This window comes from Hyla sarda, chromosome 4 (assembly GCF_029499605.1).
Source record: "Hyla sarda isolate aHylSar1 chromosome 4, aHylSar1.hap1, whole genome shotgun sequence".
NCBI lineage: Eukaryota > Metazoa > Chordata > Amphibia > Anura > Hylidae > Hyla > Hyla sarda.
Window position 1 is genome coordinate 378,456,143 of NC_079192.1, and position 15,861 is coordinate 378,472,003.

General features: G+C 43.0%; 1 protein-coding gene across 2 annotated transcripts in view; it reads left to right on the forward strand.

Annotated features, from left to right (window-relative positions):
* Positions 1-11,025, forward strand: part of CCDC69 (coiled-coil domain containing 69) — a 52,187-nt gene extending 41,162 nt beyond the window's left edge. Inside the window, exon 9 of one of the 2 annotated variants that reach the window (XM_056516862.1) lies at positions 10,479-11,024. In XM_056516862.1, coding sequence (XP_056372837.1) covers positions 10,479-10,653 — 175 coding nt within the window. In that variant the 3' untranslated portion in view covers positions 10,654-11,024. Of the gene's footprint in view, positions 1-10,478 lie in introns of both variants that reach the window. The other variant, XM_056516863.1, reaches the window with a different exon arrangement.
* Positions 11,026-15,861: the final 4,836 nt, after the last annotated feature.

A 15,861-nucleotide genomic window follows, 5' to 3' on the forward strand; every position in this document is an offset into this window, starting at 1 on the left:
ACAATTCTATTGATAATACAAAATAAGATGTGTTCAATATATTGTATATAAATGCGCAATTTGCAACATTGTCTGCCATAACATATGCAGAAAAAAAGAAACAAAAACAAAAAAAAAAAAAAAAAAAAAAAAAAAAAGACTCCAGCTCACCATACGAAGAAAGTCCCGAAAGAAAGGTGTCATATTCCTGGGAGCACGAGAGCTTGTAGCCGAGCCATATCCTCAGGAGGCTGCAAAACTTCAAGGAAGGAACATAAGGGGTGGGGGAAACTCAGCTCCTCTTATCGTAAAATTATAATTTTATTAAGGTTCCATTAAAATTGAAGAATTAGGACAACGAACAAAAACACCCGTGCATAGTGAGTTAAAAAAACGCACAGACCGACGCGTTTCGGGCTGTTACAAGCCCTTAATCAAGGTACATGTTACTACTAACGCTGCCTTTTTATATCTGTTGTAAGCTAAGCAATTAGCCACGTGACCAGCCGGTCACGTGAGTTCAGCACCTGGTTAATCAATGGACCCAGTGCAAGCCCTGAGAAACCAAACAGAATATGGATAAAGATTACAAATCACAACTTAATATATGTAAGCTAAATCACTGCGGAAATTCATCCCAGCCGGGAATCGGGTCTCAAGCATAAGAATCCAATAAGCTTCGCGCTTTAACAACAAACGGGACCAGTTCCCGCCTCTCCGGGGAGGATGCACCCTTTCTATGCCACACACTTCGATGCAGTCACTATTGCCTTAGATGGACCTCAGCAATGTGCTTAGACAAACCGGATAGAGAACGTGAGTTAAAAGTCGCATTGTGTGAATTGTACATATGTTCGTATATGCGTTTAAGCTTTCTAGTTGTGCAGCCTACATATTGAAGCCTGCATGTTTTGCATGTAACTACATATACAACATGAGTAGTATCACAGTTCAAAAATGATTTGATAGGAAACCGTTTACCATTGGATATTTAAAAAAAGTGATTTGTTTTTATAGCAAATCTACACAGATTGCATCTATTTCTGGCACATTTGTGGAAGCCTTTTATGTGTGACCAAGTATTGTTGGTAGGCGTATTCACAAAATCACTTGGTGACAACCTGTTGCCAAGGGTTTTGCCTCTTTTCGCCACTATATTCACACCTTTAGATAATATTTCATTGAGACTATTGTCATCATACATAACAGGTAAATGCTTGCGTAAAATAGTTTTAATTTGGGTAAACTGGTTGTTAAACTGGGTTGAAAAAGTAACTTTTTCGCTGTACTGTGTATTAGTTTTTGTGGTGTCCCTTAGCAACAGCTCTCTATCTTTGTGTTGAGCAATTCTTTTTGCTCTCGTAAGTACAGAGCTTGAATATCCTCTGTTAAGTAATCTCCTGTCAATATACTTGCATGTTTCACTGTATGTATTACTAGATGAAGCTGCCCTTTTTGCCCTGATATATTCTCCAACTGGGAGATTACGCGTAACATGGCGGGGATGGCAACTGTTGGCATGGAGGGTGCTATTAAGTAGGTTAAGTAGGTTTTCTGAAAAGTCTAGTGTTTATTATTTCTTGATAAGGTTCGCCCCGGAGTGTAATGTCAAGGAAATTAATGTCGGTTCCTCCCCACTCCAGTGTGAACTTAAGGTTAAGATCATTATCGTTAATAAAATTCAAAAAAAGTATGGCCTCCTCCTTATTGCCTGACCACACCAGGAGGAGGTCATCTATATAGCGTCCGTACCAACATATCTTATGTGCAAATGGATTGGTGGACGCATATAGATGAACCTCCTCCCAGGAAGCCATGTATAAATTGGCCAGGCTGGGGGAAAATTTAGACCCCATAGGACAGCCCGTGACTTGTACATAATGATCATCATCAAATATTGTATTGAATATAATTGCTGTACTTATTGATGTGGTGCCTGACTGCTTTAATTGCCATATTATGCGGTATACATGAGTATAGGGCGACATCCAAGCAGACCTCTCATTCCACTGTAGTTTATCTATGGTGTTAAGTAAAGCATTTGTATCCCTAATGTACCCCGGGGTACGGACCACCAAAGGTTGTAGTAGGTGGTCCACCCACGATGCCAGTCTCTCATGCACAGAATCAATCCCAGCCACTATAGGGCACAATGGAGGTGGAAATATATTTTTGTGAATTTTTGGGAGTGCATGAAAGACTGGCACTGTGGGACATAACATATATAGATACTGCTACCAAGCACCCTATGTCTTTCTATTGCGGTAGAAGCATATAGCTCCACAGCATATGAGCTAACAAGCCAGCGGCATAAACATTTGTACTCTTATTCTTCTTTTTCTTTTATTCTATTAATGTTTAAAAAAAAAAAAAAGTAAAACCTTTTTTAGTGTTTTGTGGATGGTCTGCATGGGCCCTGCAGACACAACACACATAGCACAAATGTGTGTGTGTGTGTATATGTATATATATATATATATGTATATATATATATATATATATATATATATATATATATATATATATATATATATATATGTATATATATATATGTATGTATGTGTGTATATATATATATATATATATATATGTGTGTGTGTATATATATATATATATATATATATATATATATATATATATATATATAATGAGAAATCAAGTGGAGAAGAAAAACGCTGCAACTCGCCACCTTCGAGCTTTCCTTTAATTTTCGTCACATCATCAGTACAGGTACAACTTGCAGTGAATCGACATCGGGGCTCGAAGGTGGTGAGTTGCAGCGTTTTTCTTCTCCACTTGATTTCTTATACAAGTTGTCTGTTGTGCCACGCCTTGCACCCCACTGAGCTACGGGACTGTTTGAGCACCTGCCTGTTAGGTTGATTCCGAAAGAGACGCTGTGCCTGGCCTGTCTTTCTTGTCTATTCAGATTATATATAATTTCCCAAGTCGTCTCCATGACAGCACCCGGAGATTGCACCTGCCTAATTGGGACAGGAAAAACACTGAGTTTAAAACCCCACCCCTTCCTCTCCTTTCCCAGTGTTTTTCCTGTCCCAAGTAGGGAAGGAATCTCTGAGAGTGCAGGAGAGCACTCTTCTGCAGAAATAGGGGAAATACCTCTATACGCCGGCGGTTCCCGTCCGGAACGAAGTTAATTCTTCTAATTGTTCTTGTCTCCCCTTGCGGCACCCAGGCGGGCTTATGCAGGGGAGACGCGATAGGGACCGGATTGCGGTCCTCAGGTCCTGCGGTGAGCGGCGGCATCGCAAAACCAGAGGGCTCTATGGTAAGCGTCACTTCCGGTGACGGAGGAGTCCTCTGGAGTGCGTTTCCGGCCTCGTGTTTAGGTGTCTGACGTCACACCTGGCCGGGAAACAGGCGAGGATTTAAAAAATCCCCACGAATATAGGACGCAGGAAATAACAGAAGGACGCTTACTCCAGAGGAGTAAGCTCTATAGGATTACTCCGCTACCACAGCAGCTGACGCCGCAGAGACCAGTGACCGCATTTCAGTTACTACATCCTACGCCCTATTACCCGCCGCAGGTTATCTTGTAAGTGCTCCTGACGCTGGTTCTTTATTAGGCATTTTATCATGATGGCTTTCAAGCCTATATGCCTGTTCCCTTGAAGGAGCTATCTGTCACAGCTGAAGCCATTTCTGCTGCTACAGTTTCCATGATGTCTACACCGGTCAAGGCCACTGAGGTTGAGCCCGTGCAGATCCAAGTAACCGTGAGTAATGAGGGCCTATGGGGTTATACCCTGGCCTATCTTCAGAACTACTGTCTGATCCTTTCCTCCCTTTTATATTTTAGGGAGAAAAGGATACTGCTTTGATTTCTGTAAAAAAACTAAATCTAAAATTAGAAAATGTGTAATCTGTAATAAGGAACCTCAGGTGTCTTCCAAAAAAACGTTATGTAGAAAATGTCTTGCCAATTTAGTCTCGGAGGAAACTCCTGATATTATGAAAGATATTAGATCTATGATTCAGTCTGAGATCCAGGCTTCTAAATCCTCTTCTTCAAGTCATGCGGTCCCATCTGGATCTCAAAGGATCCAATCAAAAACTAAAATGTTGTTCTCCGACTCTGATGATAATACGTCTCATCAGGATATAGAGGAGGGTGAATGTGTAGACAGCCCACAAGAAGAGGATACGGGTTTTAAAAAATTTTTGTTAAATCCGGAGGACATTGAGGAACTTATTAAAGCGGTTAGAGCCACCCTTAACCTTGAGGAGGCACAAGAGGTTAAAACCATTCAGGATGAGTTATTCGGAGGTCTAGACGACCGTAAAACTCCCTCCTTCCCTGTTCATCCGAGCATTTATAAGATCATTAATGATAAATGGGTTGGACCAGATAATAGGGTCCTTTATGCCTAAGGGCATAAAGAGACATTATCCCTTTGCTGAAACTGACTCAACTAACTGGGACACTATTCCAAAAGTCGATGCTCCCATAGCCAAGGTGGCCAAAAATACCTCCTTACCATTTGAAGACTCCTCTCAGTTAAAGGATCCAATGGACTGAAAAACAGAGAGTCTCTTAAAAAAAAGTCTTGGGAGGCAGCAGCTACATTGCTAAGACCTAATGTAACTTCCACTTGTGTAGCTAGAACCTTGGGTGTGTGGATTGACCAACTTCAGCTACACTTACAGGGCGATACCCCTACTATAATTGCAAGTCTCCCTATACTTAAGATGGCTACCAATTTTCTTGCAGATGCATCTGCAGAATCGGTCAGATTATCTGCCCGCACTGCCGTACTGTCCAATGTTGCAAGAAGGGTCCTCTGGTTAAAATCCTGGACAGGAGATGTTACCTCCAAAAACAAATTAGCCGTCCTTCCATTTTATGGGCAATTTGTTTTTGGAGCTGACTTAGATAATATCCTGGCTAAAGCCTCGGACAATAAAAAAGGTTTTCCCGAAGAGAAAACTCAACCAAAAAAGACCCCCTTTCGCCTCTTTTCTCAAACTAATCAGCCCTATAGAGGTAAGGGCAAAACAGGCCGTTGGTCCTATGGAAAAGGAGGTAGAGGGAGAGGCTTCTTGTTTAACCCCAACCAGTCTAGCGCTGGTGGAGGTAAACAATGACGCCATTCCGGTAGGGGCGAGATTGTCATCCTTCGCCCACATTTGGGAATCAATGATTCCCAACCCTTGGATAGTAAACATAATCCAAGAGGGTTACAGGGTAGAGTTTTTTTCTCCCCCTCACCCAAGGTTTGTGGTAACCAAATCCCCAGGTTCCCTAGCCCTAATCATTCAGGGGGTCCAGAATCTATTGAGTTTAGGGGCGGTCATAGAGGTCCCAAGAAACCAGAGAGGTTCAGGTCATTATTCCCATCTGTTTCTAATCAAGAAGCCACATGGGAAATTCAGGACTATAATCAATCTGAAACCCTTAAACAGATTAGTTACATACAGGAAATTCAGGGTGGAGACCATGAGGTCAGCATTCATCTCATAAAAGACAGTGCAGTCATGGCCACAATAGATCTCAGGGACGCGTATTACCACCTCCCTATCCACATAGACTCGCAACCCTTTCTAAGATTCACCGTCCAATGGGACGGAAGAATCCGCCATTTTCAATTTGTTTCTCTGCCCTTCGGGCTCTCCTCGGCCCCCCGCATTTTCACAAAAGTGATAGCGGAGGTGGTGGCAGTTCTCAGAAAGGAGAAAATTCTGGTAATACCTTATTTGGACGACATATTGATTGTGGCGGACTCTGTTCTTTACCTAAAAGAACATATAAAAAGAACGTCTCTGATCCTCCAAGATCTCGGCTGGATCTTGAACCTAGACAAATCCGACTTGCTACCAAGTTGCAGGAAGGTCTTTTTAGGAATCCTCTTGGATTCAGTAGCCCAACAATCCTCTCTTCCAGGAGGGAAGATCCAAAAGATACAGGATCAGATGCATCAACTTCTCACTCTAAAAAGTTGTACCCTAAGATTTGCCATGTCGGTCCTAGGATTGTTAACATTTTCAATCCCGGCGGTGGCTTGGGCTCAGTACCACTCCAGACCCCTCCAGAAATGGATTCTAGGGGTATGGGACAAAAAGCAAACCTCCTTAGACAAAAAGTTTCCTCTTGCATCAGAGTTAAAGACGCAGCTAAGATAGTGGCTTTCCCTCCAGAATCTGGTAAGGGGTGTACACTGGCATCAAACAGACCCCAGGATCATTACCAGGGATACCAGCGCTCTAGGTTGGGGAGCCCACTCAGAAAAGCTTTTAATACAGGGGAAATGGAGTCCCGCTCTAACGAACAAGTCAGGAAATCTGAAAGAGTTTTTAGCCATCTGGATGGCTCTACAGGACTTGGAACTTTATTTCAAAAACAAACACGTCCTCATTTACTCAGACAATACAACCGTAGTGGCGTTCATTCGTCATCAGGGGGGGCCTCGCCACTCAGCCCTACAATCAATTTCAGGTCAAATATTCTGTTGGGCAGAACAGAATTTACTTTCCATCTCAGCAGTCCATCTCAGGGGGATATGGAACATCAGAGCAGACTTTCTAAGTCGACACTTTATAGATCCGGGGGAATAGACGCTAGCAGACTGGGCATTTTCATCAATAGTCAACGCCTGGGGTCTACCCCAGATACCCCAGTTTGCCTCCAGGAAAAATCGCAAAGTGAGCAAATTCTTCTCCCTGAATCCCAGAGACTCTCCAGTGGCAGTGGAGGCTCTAGTTCAGGAATGGTCTTTCAGCCTGGGATTTGCCTTCCCTCCAGTAGTCCTAATCCCCAGAGTACTACACAAGCTGATGATCCACTCTTGCACGTTAATACTCATCACCCCCTTTTGGCCCAAAAGAAGTTGGTTTCCTCTTCTAAAATCCATGAGTGTGGAAAATCCAATACGGTTTCCTCCTCGTCCAGATCTACTAACCCAGGGTCCAGTTCAGCACAGTCAGGTTCATACCCTCAGCTTAGCGGCCTGGAAACTGAAAAGCTCCTACTAGAAAGGGTTTCTCTGAAAGAGTAATTAACACCCTACTAGCAAGCCGCAAGTCTTCCACCTGTAAGAGCTATTCTAAGGTTTGGAAACATTTTTTTTTTTCTGGTGTGGGTCTTCTTTTTCACTTGAATCCCCTAACATTCCTCAGATACTTAATTTTCTGCAAGATGGTTTTGACTTGGGTCTTTCCCCAAACACTTTAAAAGTGCAGGTTTCAGCCCTCAGTGCTCTTTTCCAAATGAAATTGGGAGATGATTGTTGGATGTCTAGATTTATTAAAGCATCTGAGAAACTTAGGCCCAGGATTACAAACCTCTACCCTCCGTGGAATCTAAACATAGTCCTTGAGGCCCTTACTGAAGCTCCCTTTGAGCCAATAGAGTCCATCTCTATCAAATTACTCACCTTAAAAAATGTATTTTTGGTAGCAATAACATCTGCACGTAGAGTCAGTGAGATTCAAGCTCTCTCTACTTTACAGCCTTTTTTTTTTATAGTCAGAGATGATAGAATCATTCTCAAATTAGACCCTAATTTTGTACCAAAAGTATCTTCATCTTTTCATAGATCCCAGGATATTGTTATTCCTTCCTTCTGCTCAGCCCCTAAGAATGATCAAGAAAGATCATTCAGCTGTTTAGATGTAAGGAGAGCAGTGTTACAATATGTTGAATCCTCCTGTCCCTGGAGGAAAGATAAAAACCTTTTTCTCCAGTTTGCAGGTCCTAACAAGGGGAAAAAGGCTTCCAAGAGTTCTATTGCGAGATGGATCCGTATGGCCATCTCAGACGCCTATTCGGCAAAGGGAAAAAGTCCCCCTCTTGAATTAAAGGCTCATTCTACCCGTGCAGTCTCTTCTTCATGGGCAGAGAGAGCATCTGCTTCTGTGGAGCAGATTTGTCGCGCAGCCACTTGGAAAAATGTACATACGTTTTCCAGACATTATAGATTAGATGTTCTTTCTAATCAGGACATGGCGTTCGGACGCAAGGTCTTGAGTGCTGTGGTCCCTCCCTAAATACTATTCTTTGGTATTATCTCCAGGTGCTGTCATGGAGACGACTTGGGAAATGGTAAATTATACTCACCGATAATTGTATTTCCTGGAAGTCTCCATGACAGCACCCATAATACCCACCCTTTGGTTTTCTTTCTGTTTGGTCATTTGGTGATCACTTTTCCTTTCTACTCGGTGTTCTTTATAATACACTGGGAATGGAGAGGAAGGGGTGGGGTTTTAAACTCAGTGTTTTTCCTGTCCCAATTAGGCAGGTGCAATCTCCGGGTGCTTTCATGGAGACTTCCAGGAAATACAATTATCGGTGAGTATAATTCACCATATATATTAAATACAATCTATTATCAATATTTCTCTCAGCATTTATCATTATTTCTTGCATTCCTCACACACAGCATCTAGCTTGAGAATGGTAACCTCCTCCTTTTTATCTTTTCATTATCCTCAAAAAGAAACTTCTCCCAACAATTCTGAAGCTATTTGGTGATGAACAATGTTTTTTTCCAGCATGATGGAGACCATGTCACAAGGGAAGAGTGATGCTAAACATTGACATTTTGGGTCCATGGCCAGAAAAGTTCCCAGATCTAAATCTCAATAAGAATCTGTGGTCAATCCTTAAAAGCAGATGGACAAACAAACCACTGTAATGGGGATAAACCAGTGTTGTGGAGTCTGAGTCGGCAAACAATGCACCGACTCTGATTCCTACTAAATTTAGATTGGAATAAAAAAAAAAGCAAGTTTAAATGTCCCAATTCACAAAAAGTTCTAATTAATGACTTCTCTACTGTAAGAATAAAGACCAATGCATGCAGTGCCTCACGTAACTGCAAAACAAATACATTAAGTGACCGCAAAGAAGCATGCTTTTCATGTGCTTCACTATATGGCACACAATGCGCATTAGGAGCGGCAATACTTATACTTGTATATAAGTGTTGTGTTCTTCTGTTACAGGGAACCCATGGGTAACCTAGCCTCTCACTGATAAGCGATTAAGTAAATATGATTTTTTGCAGGACTAGAGACACTTGTATAAGTGAAGGGAATGGAGGGTCAATAGTTCAAGACTGAAGCTGTAAACCATTGGAAAAACTGCTGCCATTCAGCTAAGGCTATAAAAACTTGTAAACTCTGATTGTTAGCTTAAACTTTAAACATGACTATGGGATTCTACTAGGGAAATCATGTTTTATAATAAATGCCCCTTCCTGGATCCTCCCACTGCCCTATGTTCAGCCGCAGATCAGCACACAAAAAGAAGGCAGCAGCTTCTGCCCAACTACCTCTCTCTGCTAGAAGAGCTTAGAAGAACTTGGTGGAACAGCTTCTTAGATTCAACTGTAAGTGTTTATAAATACATTTGCATATTAATACAGAGGAGTCAGAGTCGGAAGTACAAAAAAACTGCGGAGTCTGAACGTTTATCTATCTACTCCACAGCCCTGGGATAAACTCCCAGTACTAAATAGAAAATAATTTGTTGCCATCAGTCAGGATTTGGTCCAGACGCTGATATCCATGCCAGGGTGAATGGCAGAAGTCTTGAAAAAGAAGGGTCAATTCTTTAAATATTTGTAAAAATAAACTTTTTTATATCCTGTAGATAATACTATTATATGTATATTTGTAATATGCATTGGTTAAAATTATGTATATTTTTTGGTTAAAAAATGCTGTCCCTGCAGCTATTGTATGTGTGTCTCTATGAGGAGTCCAAATACAGGAAGTGAGGGCAGGACTCTGTGCAGGCTGCTGGCTTGTCAATCATCTTCATGTGTGAGCCCATAGTATGTTATAGAGCCTCACTGCACAGAGCCCTGCTTGTCCACCATCACTTCCTGTATTTGGACTCCTTAATAGAGACACACAGGCAATAGCTGCAGGGACAAAAATATACAAATTTTTTAACCAATGTATATTACAAATATACATATAATGGTATTATCTACATTATATAAAAAGTTTTTGTTGACGACAGGTACACTTTAATGTAGTCTTTGCATAAATTTAATGTATTTGTCAATAAGTTTTTAACAACGTCTAAAATTCTTAGAATTGTACTTCAGTAACCATAAAAACATCTGACTAAAAAGACTTTGTAAAAATCCAGTCTCAAAACTTTTGGCTAGTACAGGATAAATCCAACGCTTACTGCAGCCACAACTATGGAGCACTTGGATTTCTTGAACTACTGTTAAACTAATGACAAGGGTTGTGTTTTTTATTCCCAATATCTCTTGATGCAATGATTTAGTAAAATTCCACAGTTCTGTGCTGGCTTATCATTGGACTCTGCCCACTTTTGTGTGGCAGTATTTAGGTCAGTGTATTGTATTAGTAGTCCAAAACACAGAGAGAGGTAAAAATCTTCCCATTAAAAATACTAAATACCATGTCAAAATGATCTGGTATAATGGATGCATGATTATTGGAAGTTCAAGCACAATAGGCTATACATTGATCCTGCTGCCTCCATTATGTTGTAGGTGTTTGACTGAGGAGTTACTGAGCACCAAAGCTGCCCTAGAAAAGGAAATACAGCTCCGGGAGCAGCTTCAGCATGATAAAGAGCAGCGTGTGTACCGGGCGGTAAGTGGAGATGGATCCCGGCCATTCTCACTGTCTATATCCTCGCAGGACGTGGCAGTTTTGGTAACTTAGACCAAGGACCATTTATAATGATGGACAAATCGTTTAAGCATTGTTTTATATCGAGGAGCGGAAGTGTCTGGATCGGAGTCCTGATCTGGACAGAACCAGACGTCGGATTTTATTTATTACTTTTAATTATTAAATCAATAAACCCAGTTTTTGTGAATGGTGTCCATGACTGAACTAGCATATCACCCCCCTTCACTACTCCGAATCGGCCATCGTGTTATACAGTAACCAAGCCAAGGATGAAGAACACAACGCACATTAAACTCGATAAATTTCTGCTCTGTTTTACTTGTTGTTTTTGTTGTCCCCATTGGGGAAATAAAGTCTGGATTTCCTAGTCTTGGAACATAGTTACACAAAAAAGAGACTATAGAATGCTTTAAGGATTTGATATGTACAAAGATTTATGGGAATGTATTGTCTTAAAACTGCCTACACAGACATATGTATGGAATCAGGCAACGCCCAACTTATAGTTATATAAATGTGCACCTGAGCACTGGAACCCTGTGTAATATAGATATATATCTAGATATATAGTTAGCAAAACGATAGCCACCTGTGTGCCGCTGTCTGCTAGATATATAGTTAGATATATATAATATAACTTTTTTTTTTTTTGTGGCGGGTGGGGGGGGGGGTGGTTCGGGTCGGGGCACAGTTATTGAGTTAAGGGCATATTTAGGGGGCATAGTGTGTGAAATTACTGTACTATAACTAGGGGCACGATGTGCCACTGTATAATACTCGGTCACATTGTGAAGCAGTATAATTAGGGGCACAGTGTGTGGCAGTATAATATTCAGGGGCACAGTGTGTGGCGGTATAATATTCAGGGGCACAGTGTGTGGCGGTGTAATATTCAGGGGCACAGTGTGTGGCGGTATAATATTCAGGGGCCCAGTGTGCTGCGGTATAATATTCAGGGGCCCAGTGTGCGGCAGTATAATGTTCAGGGGCCCAGTGTGCGGCAGTATAATGTTCAGGGGCACAGTGTGCGGCAGAGTAGAATATTCAGGGGCCCAGTGTGTGGCAGTATAATATTCAGGGGCCCAGTGTGCGGCAGTAGAATATTCAAGGGCCCGGTGTGCGGCAGTATAATTTTCAGGGGCACAGTGTGTGGCAGTATTCAGGTAATACTGGGAACTGTAGAGTTACATCTTCACGTGATGCTAGACCTAGATAAGCGGACCCTTAATAAAAGTAGTTGAACACCCCTGATTTAGATGGTCACTCATATTATCTACCTGTATATTCAGGTTAGTTTGGGAGACCCTGCTGTCAGATTGTCTTTAAAGAACCATTAGAGCCGTAATACACTTGGGTTAGGTTAACAAACTGCAAAGTTATGGAGACAGACTAAGCCAGAGACCCCCTTAGACTTTAAAAGTCTGAGCCACAAGCATATATGGCTAACTCTCCATCCAATGTTTATAGGATATGATTTCTAATCACTTATACAGTAAAATAACCCCTATTTCCCAGAGGTGAGAATATATATATATATATATATATATATATATATATGTTGATAATTCCAGGAGTGTAAGTAGAAAATTCTTGACTAGTAGGTAGATTTGTTGGAGGCCCCTTCAATAGCTCCTCAAGGTAGTGGAAGCCTTAGGCATATGCCCCTTGTGCCCCTACTATGTAATCCGGGCTTGCCTCTCCTCTATACAGCTCCAAATCCAGTGCTTCCCTTTTTCCCAGTCAATGCTCTGCCTGCAGCCACCACTAGGGGAAGCTCTATGCATACTGATTTATACCAGTGTTTCCCAACTAGGGTGCCTCCAGCTGTTGCAAAACTACAACTCTCAGCATGCATGGGAGTTGTAGTTTTGCAACAGCTGGAGGCACCCTGGTTGGGAAACCTTAATTTATACAGTAAAGCTACTATTGAACTCAAAGAAAGTTGTAAAAATATCAATGTAGTGAACTCCCCCTAGTGGCAGCTGGGCTCCAATGCTGTGATTTATTGTCATACACGGGCCAAGCATTTGCATAGTCTGTCTCTCTTGTAGGTACACCATTAAAGTGTTACTGTTATTTAAACTAACTTTTGACATGTCGCACATGTTATAGCCGGGTGAATTGCGCTTCAGACGCTCAATTCAGGAAACTGGCTCCATAGATTATAATGGAGTCGTCACCTGTAACTATTCAGACTGGGAGGGGTAAAGCCCACTGCTACTCTCCTCACCCGGCTTTAACTAACTATTAATTGCATTAATAACTTTTGACCTGTCTGCAATGTGTCAAAACTTACTAAGTGACCGTAACACTTTGAAGCTGTTCTAAAGCATTAGAAAAAGGTTTAAAAAAACTGCAATTTGTAGCCCATTTGACTGCAGATTAGGTATGGTTTTGCAGCACAGTTCCATTGAAGTGAATTGAGCCAATTTGTATTACCCCCTCACAACCTGCAGACAGGTGTGGTGCTGTTTTTTGAAGAAATTGGGGTAGTTTCACACTAGTTTACTAGTCCCGGTAGTGGTACCTGGCAGCATCCTGCTGAAAACAGGCTGCTGCCATATACTGTTAATGGGAGAAGCAGACCGCATTGACTTCTATGGCCTTAAAGGGGTACTCCGGCCCCAAGACATCTTATCCCCTATCCAAAGGATGTCTGATCACGGGGGTCCCGCCGCTGGGGACCCCTGCAATCTAGCATGCAGCACCCACCTGTAAGCACTGCTGGAAGCTCTCAGCGTTATGCCTCCCGACCACGGGGATGGAGTATAGTGACGTCATGACTCTGCCCCCGTGTGACGTCACGCCCTGCCCCCTCAATGCAAGTCTATGGGAGGGGGCGTGACGCCCCTCCCATAGACTTGCATTGAGGGGGCGGGGCGTGACATCACATGGGGGCGGAGTCGTACGTCACTATACTCCGTCCCCGTGGTCGGGAGGCATAGCGCTGAGAGCTTCCAGCAGTGCTTACAGGGTGGGTGCTGCATGCTAGATTGCGGGGGTCCCCAGCAGTGGGACCCCTGCAATCAGACATCTTATCCTCTATCCTTTGGATAGGGGATAAGATGTCTTGGGGCCGGAGTACCCCTTTAAAGCATTACCTAGTGACTCTGTTCAGGACATTTGCGCTATTTCAAAAGCGCAGCAGCCCACAATTTTTGAGTCCATTGAAAATAGCGCATATGTCCTGAACAGAGTCACTAGGTGTTCGCCATAGAAATCAATGGGGTCCAGTGCTCCTGTTTTCAGCAGGAGCAGGAGCAGTAAAGTAGTGTGAACCTACCTTTTTAGCTCTGTGTTTTTTTTTCTAGTGCTGGATAACCACTTTAATAATACGGCCTACATTTCATGAAGATGTGTGAACATGGCCTTATTATGGATCTGTGTTGTATATAACAGCCTGCTATTGTACCCATACAGTGCTTCTGTTTACATGTGGATCCATATGGAGGATGTTCTAAGAGGTTCATGTAGAGGAGACAAACAATTGTCCTATGCCCGTTGCATGCCATAGTGCACATTATTCTCCTATAAAAGCACTAAGTTCACACATGCATATTCTGCTGTAGTTTTTCTGCTGCAGAGTTTCTAATTGTCTAGGTCAATCTGCAACCGAAAATCTGCAGCAAAACGTGTGAACGTAGCCTAAGGGTACGTCCACACGAGCGGATCACGAGTGGATGTGACGCTGAAGGACCACTGTATGCTGCCTTTACAGGTGCCTGCTCGGCGCGGCCGCTACAAGCAGACACACTGAAGCGATGTGCGAGTCGCTGCGCATGCACGGTGTACTCGCACACATCGCGGCCGCTCCCCCTGCTCTATGAGCTAGGCAGAGAGCTGCCGCCACGTGCGAGTATACTGCGCATGCGTGAGGAAAATTTCACATCGCAGTGTGTCTGCTCATAGCGGCATATTACCACTCCGAGCAGGCACCTGTGAAGGCAGCATACAGCGGTCCGTCAGCGGCGGTTCTGCAGCGTAATACGTGCTGGAGATCCGCTCGTGTGGGCGTGTTTATCCACAAGGTTGGCAGCATAAATTCCCCCCCCCCCCCCCCACAAGGTTGGCAGTATAAAATCCCCCCCCCCATAAGGTTGGCAGTATAAAACGTCCCCCCCCCCTCCCCACGAGGTTGGCAGTATAAAATTTACCCCACATTAGGCAGGCAGTGTCCCCCCCCCCCCCCCCCCAGACATACAGCCTACAGCCATATACAGTGTATGGCTGGAGGCTGTATGTCTGTGTCGGAACACCGAAGATGATGTCCCGCTGGTCACTTACCATGCGCGCGTCATCCTTTGTCCTCCCCGATGCTCCGCTCTGCTTTACGGGCGCACGCACGGGACATCAGTGACGTGACATCCCTGCGCGCTCTACCTCCCGGCGGTCCCTGTGTTTTTAAAGCGAACGCGGGGCCGCAGAGAGGTAACCAGGACATCCTTGTGTCCCGAAATGACCTTTCGGGACAAAGGGATGTCCAGAATGTGACGGGGGGCCTGTGGCCGCGTGCCTACAGAGGGGGCTCGGCGTGCCACAGGTTCACCATCATTGGTATATAGTGTGTCATGTTGTCTGTCTATAGACATGATATCCTTTGACAACTGGTGAGCACGTGGCATGTACTTAATAACCTGAAAATGACATGCTAACCTAAAAATGACATGCTTTTTATCAGATACGTACTAGAAGGATTAAGATTTTTAAATATAAGTTTAACTTTCTTGCACCAGTTGATTTTTAAAATATTTTTTCCACTGGAGTTCCCCTTTAAGGTATGACTGATGAATCTGGTGCATCTGTAGACTGTCTAGTCTAAGTTTGGCCAATTTATCAGGTGGCTTAAAGGGGTACTCCGGAGAAAAACAAATTTTTTTTCAAATCAACTGGTGCTAGAAATTTAAACAGATTTGTAAATTACTTCTAATTAATCTTAATCCTTCCAGTACTTATCAGCTGCTGTATGCTCCAGAGGAAGTTGTATTTCTTTCTGGAGTTCTTTCCAGTCTGACCACAGTGCTCTCTGCTGACACCTCTGTCCATTTCAGGAACTGTCCAGAGCAGGAGAGGTTTGCTATTAGGATTTGCTTGTACTCTGGACAGTTCCTGACATGGACAGAGGTGTCAGCAGAGAGCACTGTGGTCAGACAGATAAGAACTCCAGAAAGAAGTACAACTTCCTCTGTAGTATACAGTAGATAAGTACTGTAAGGATTAAGATTTTTAATAGAAGTAATT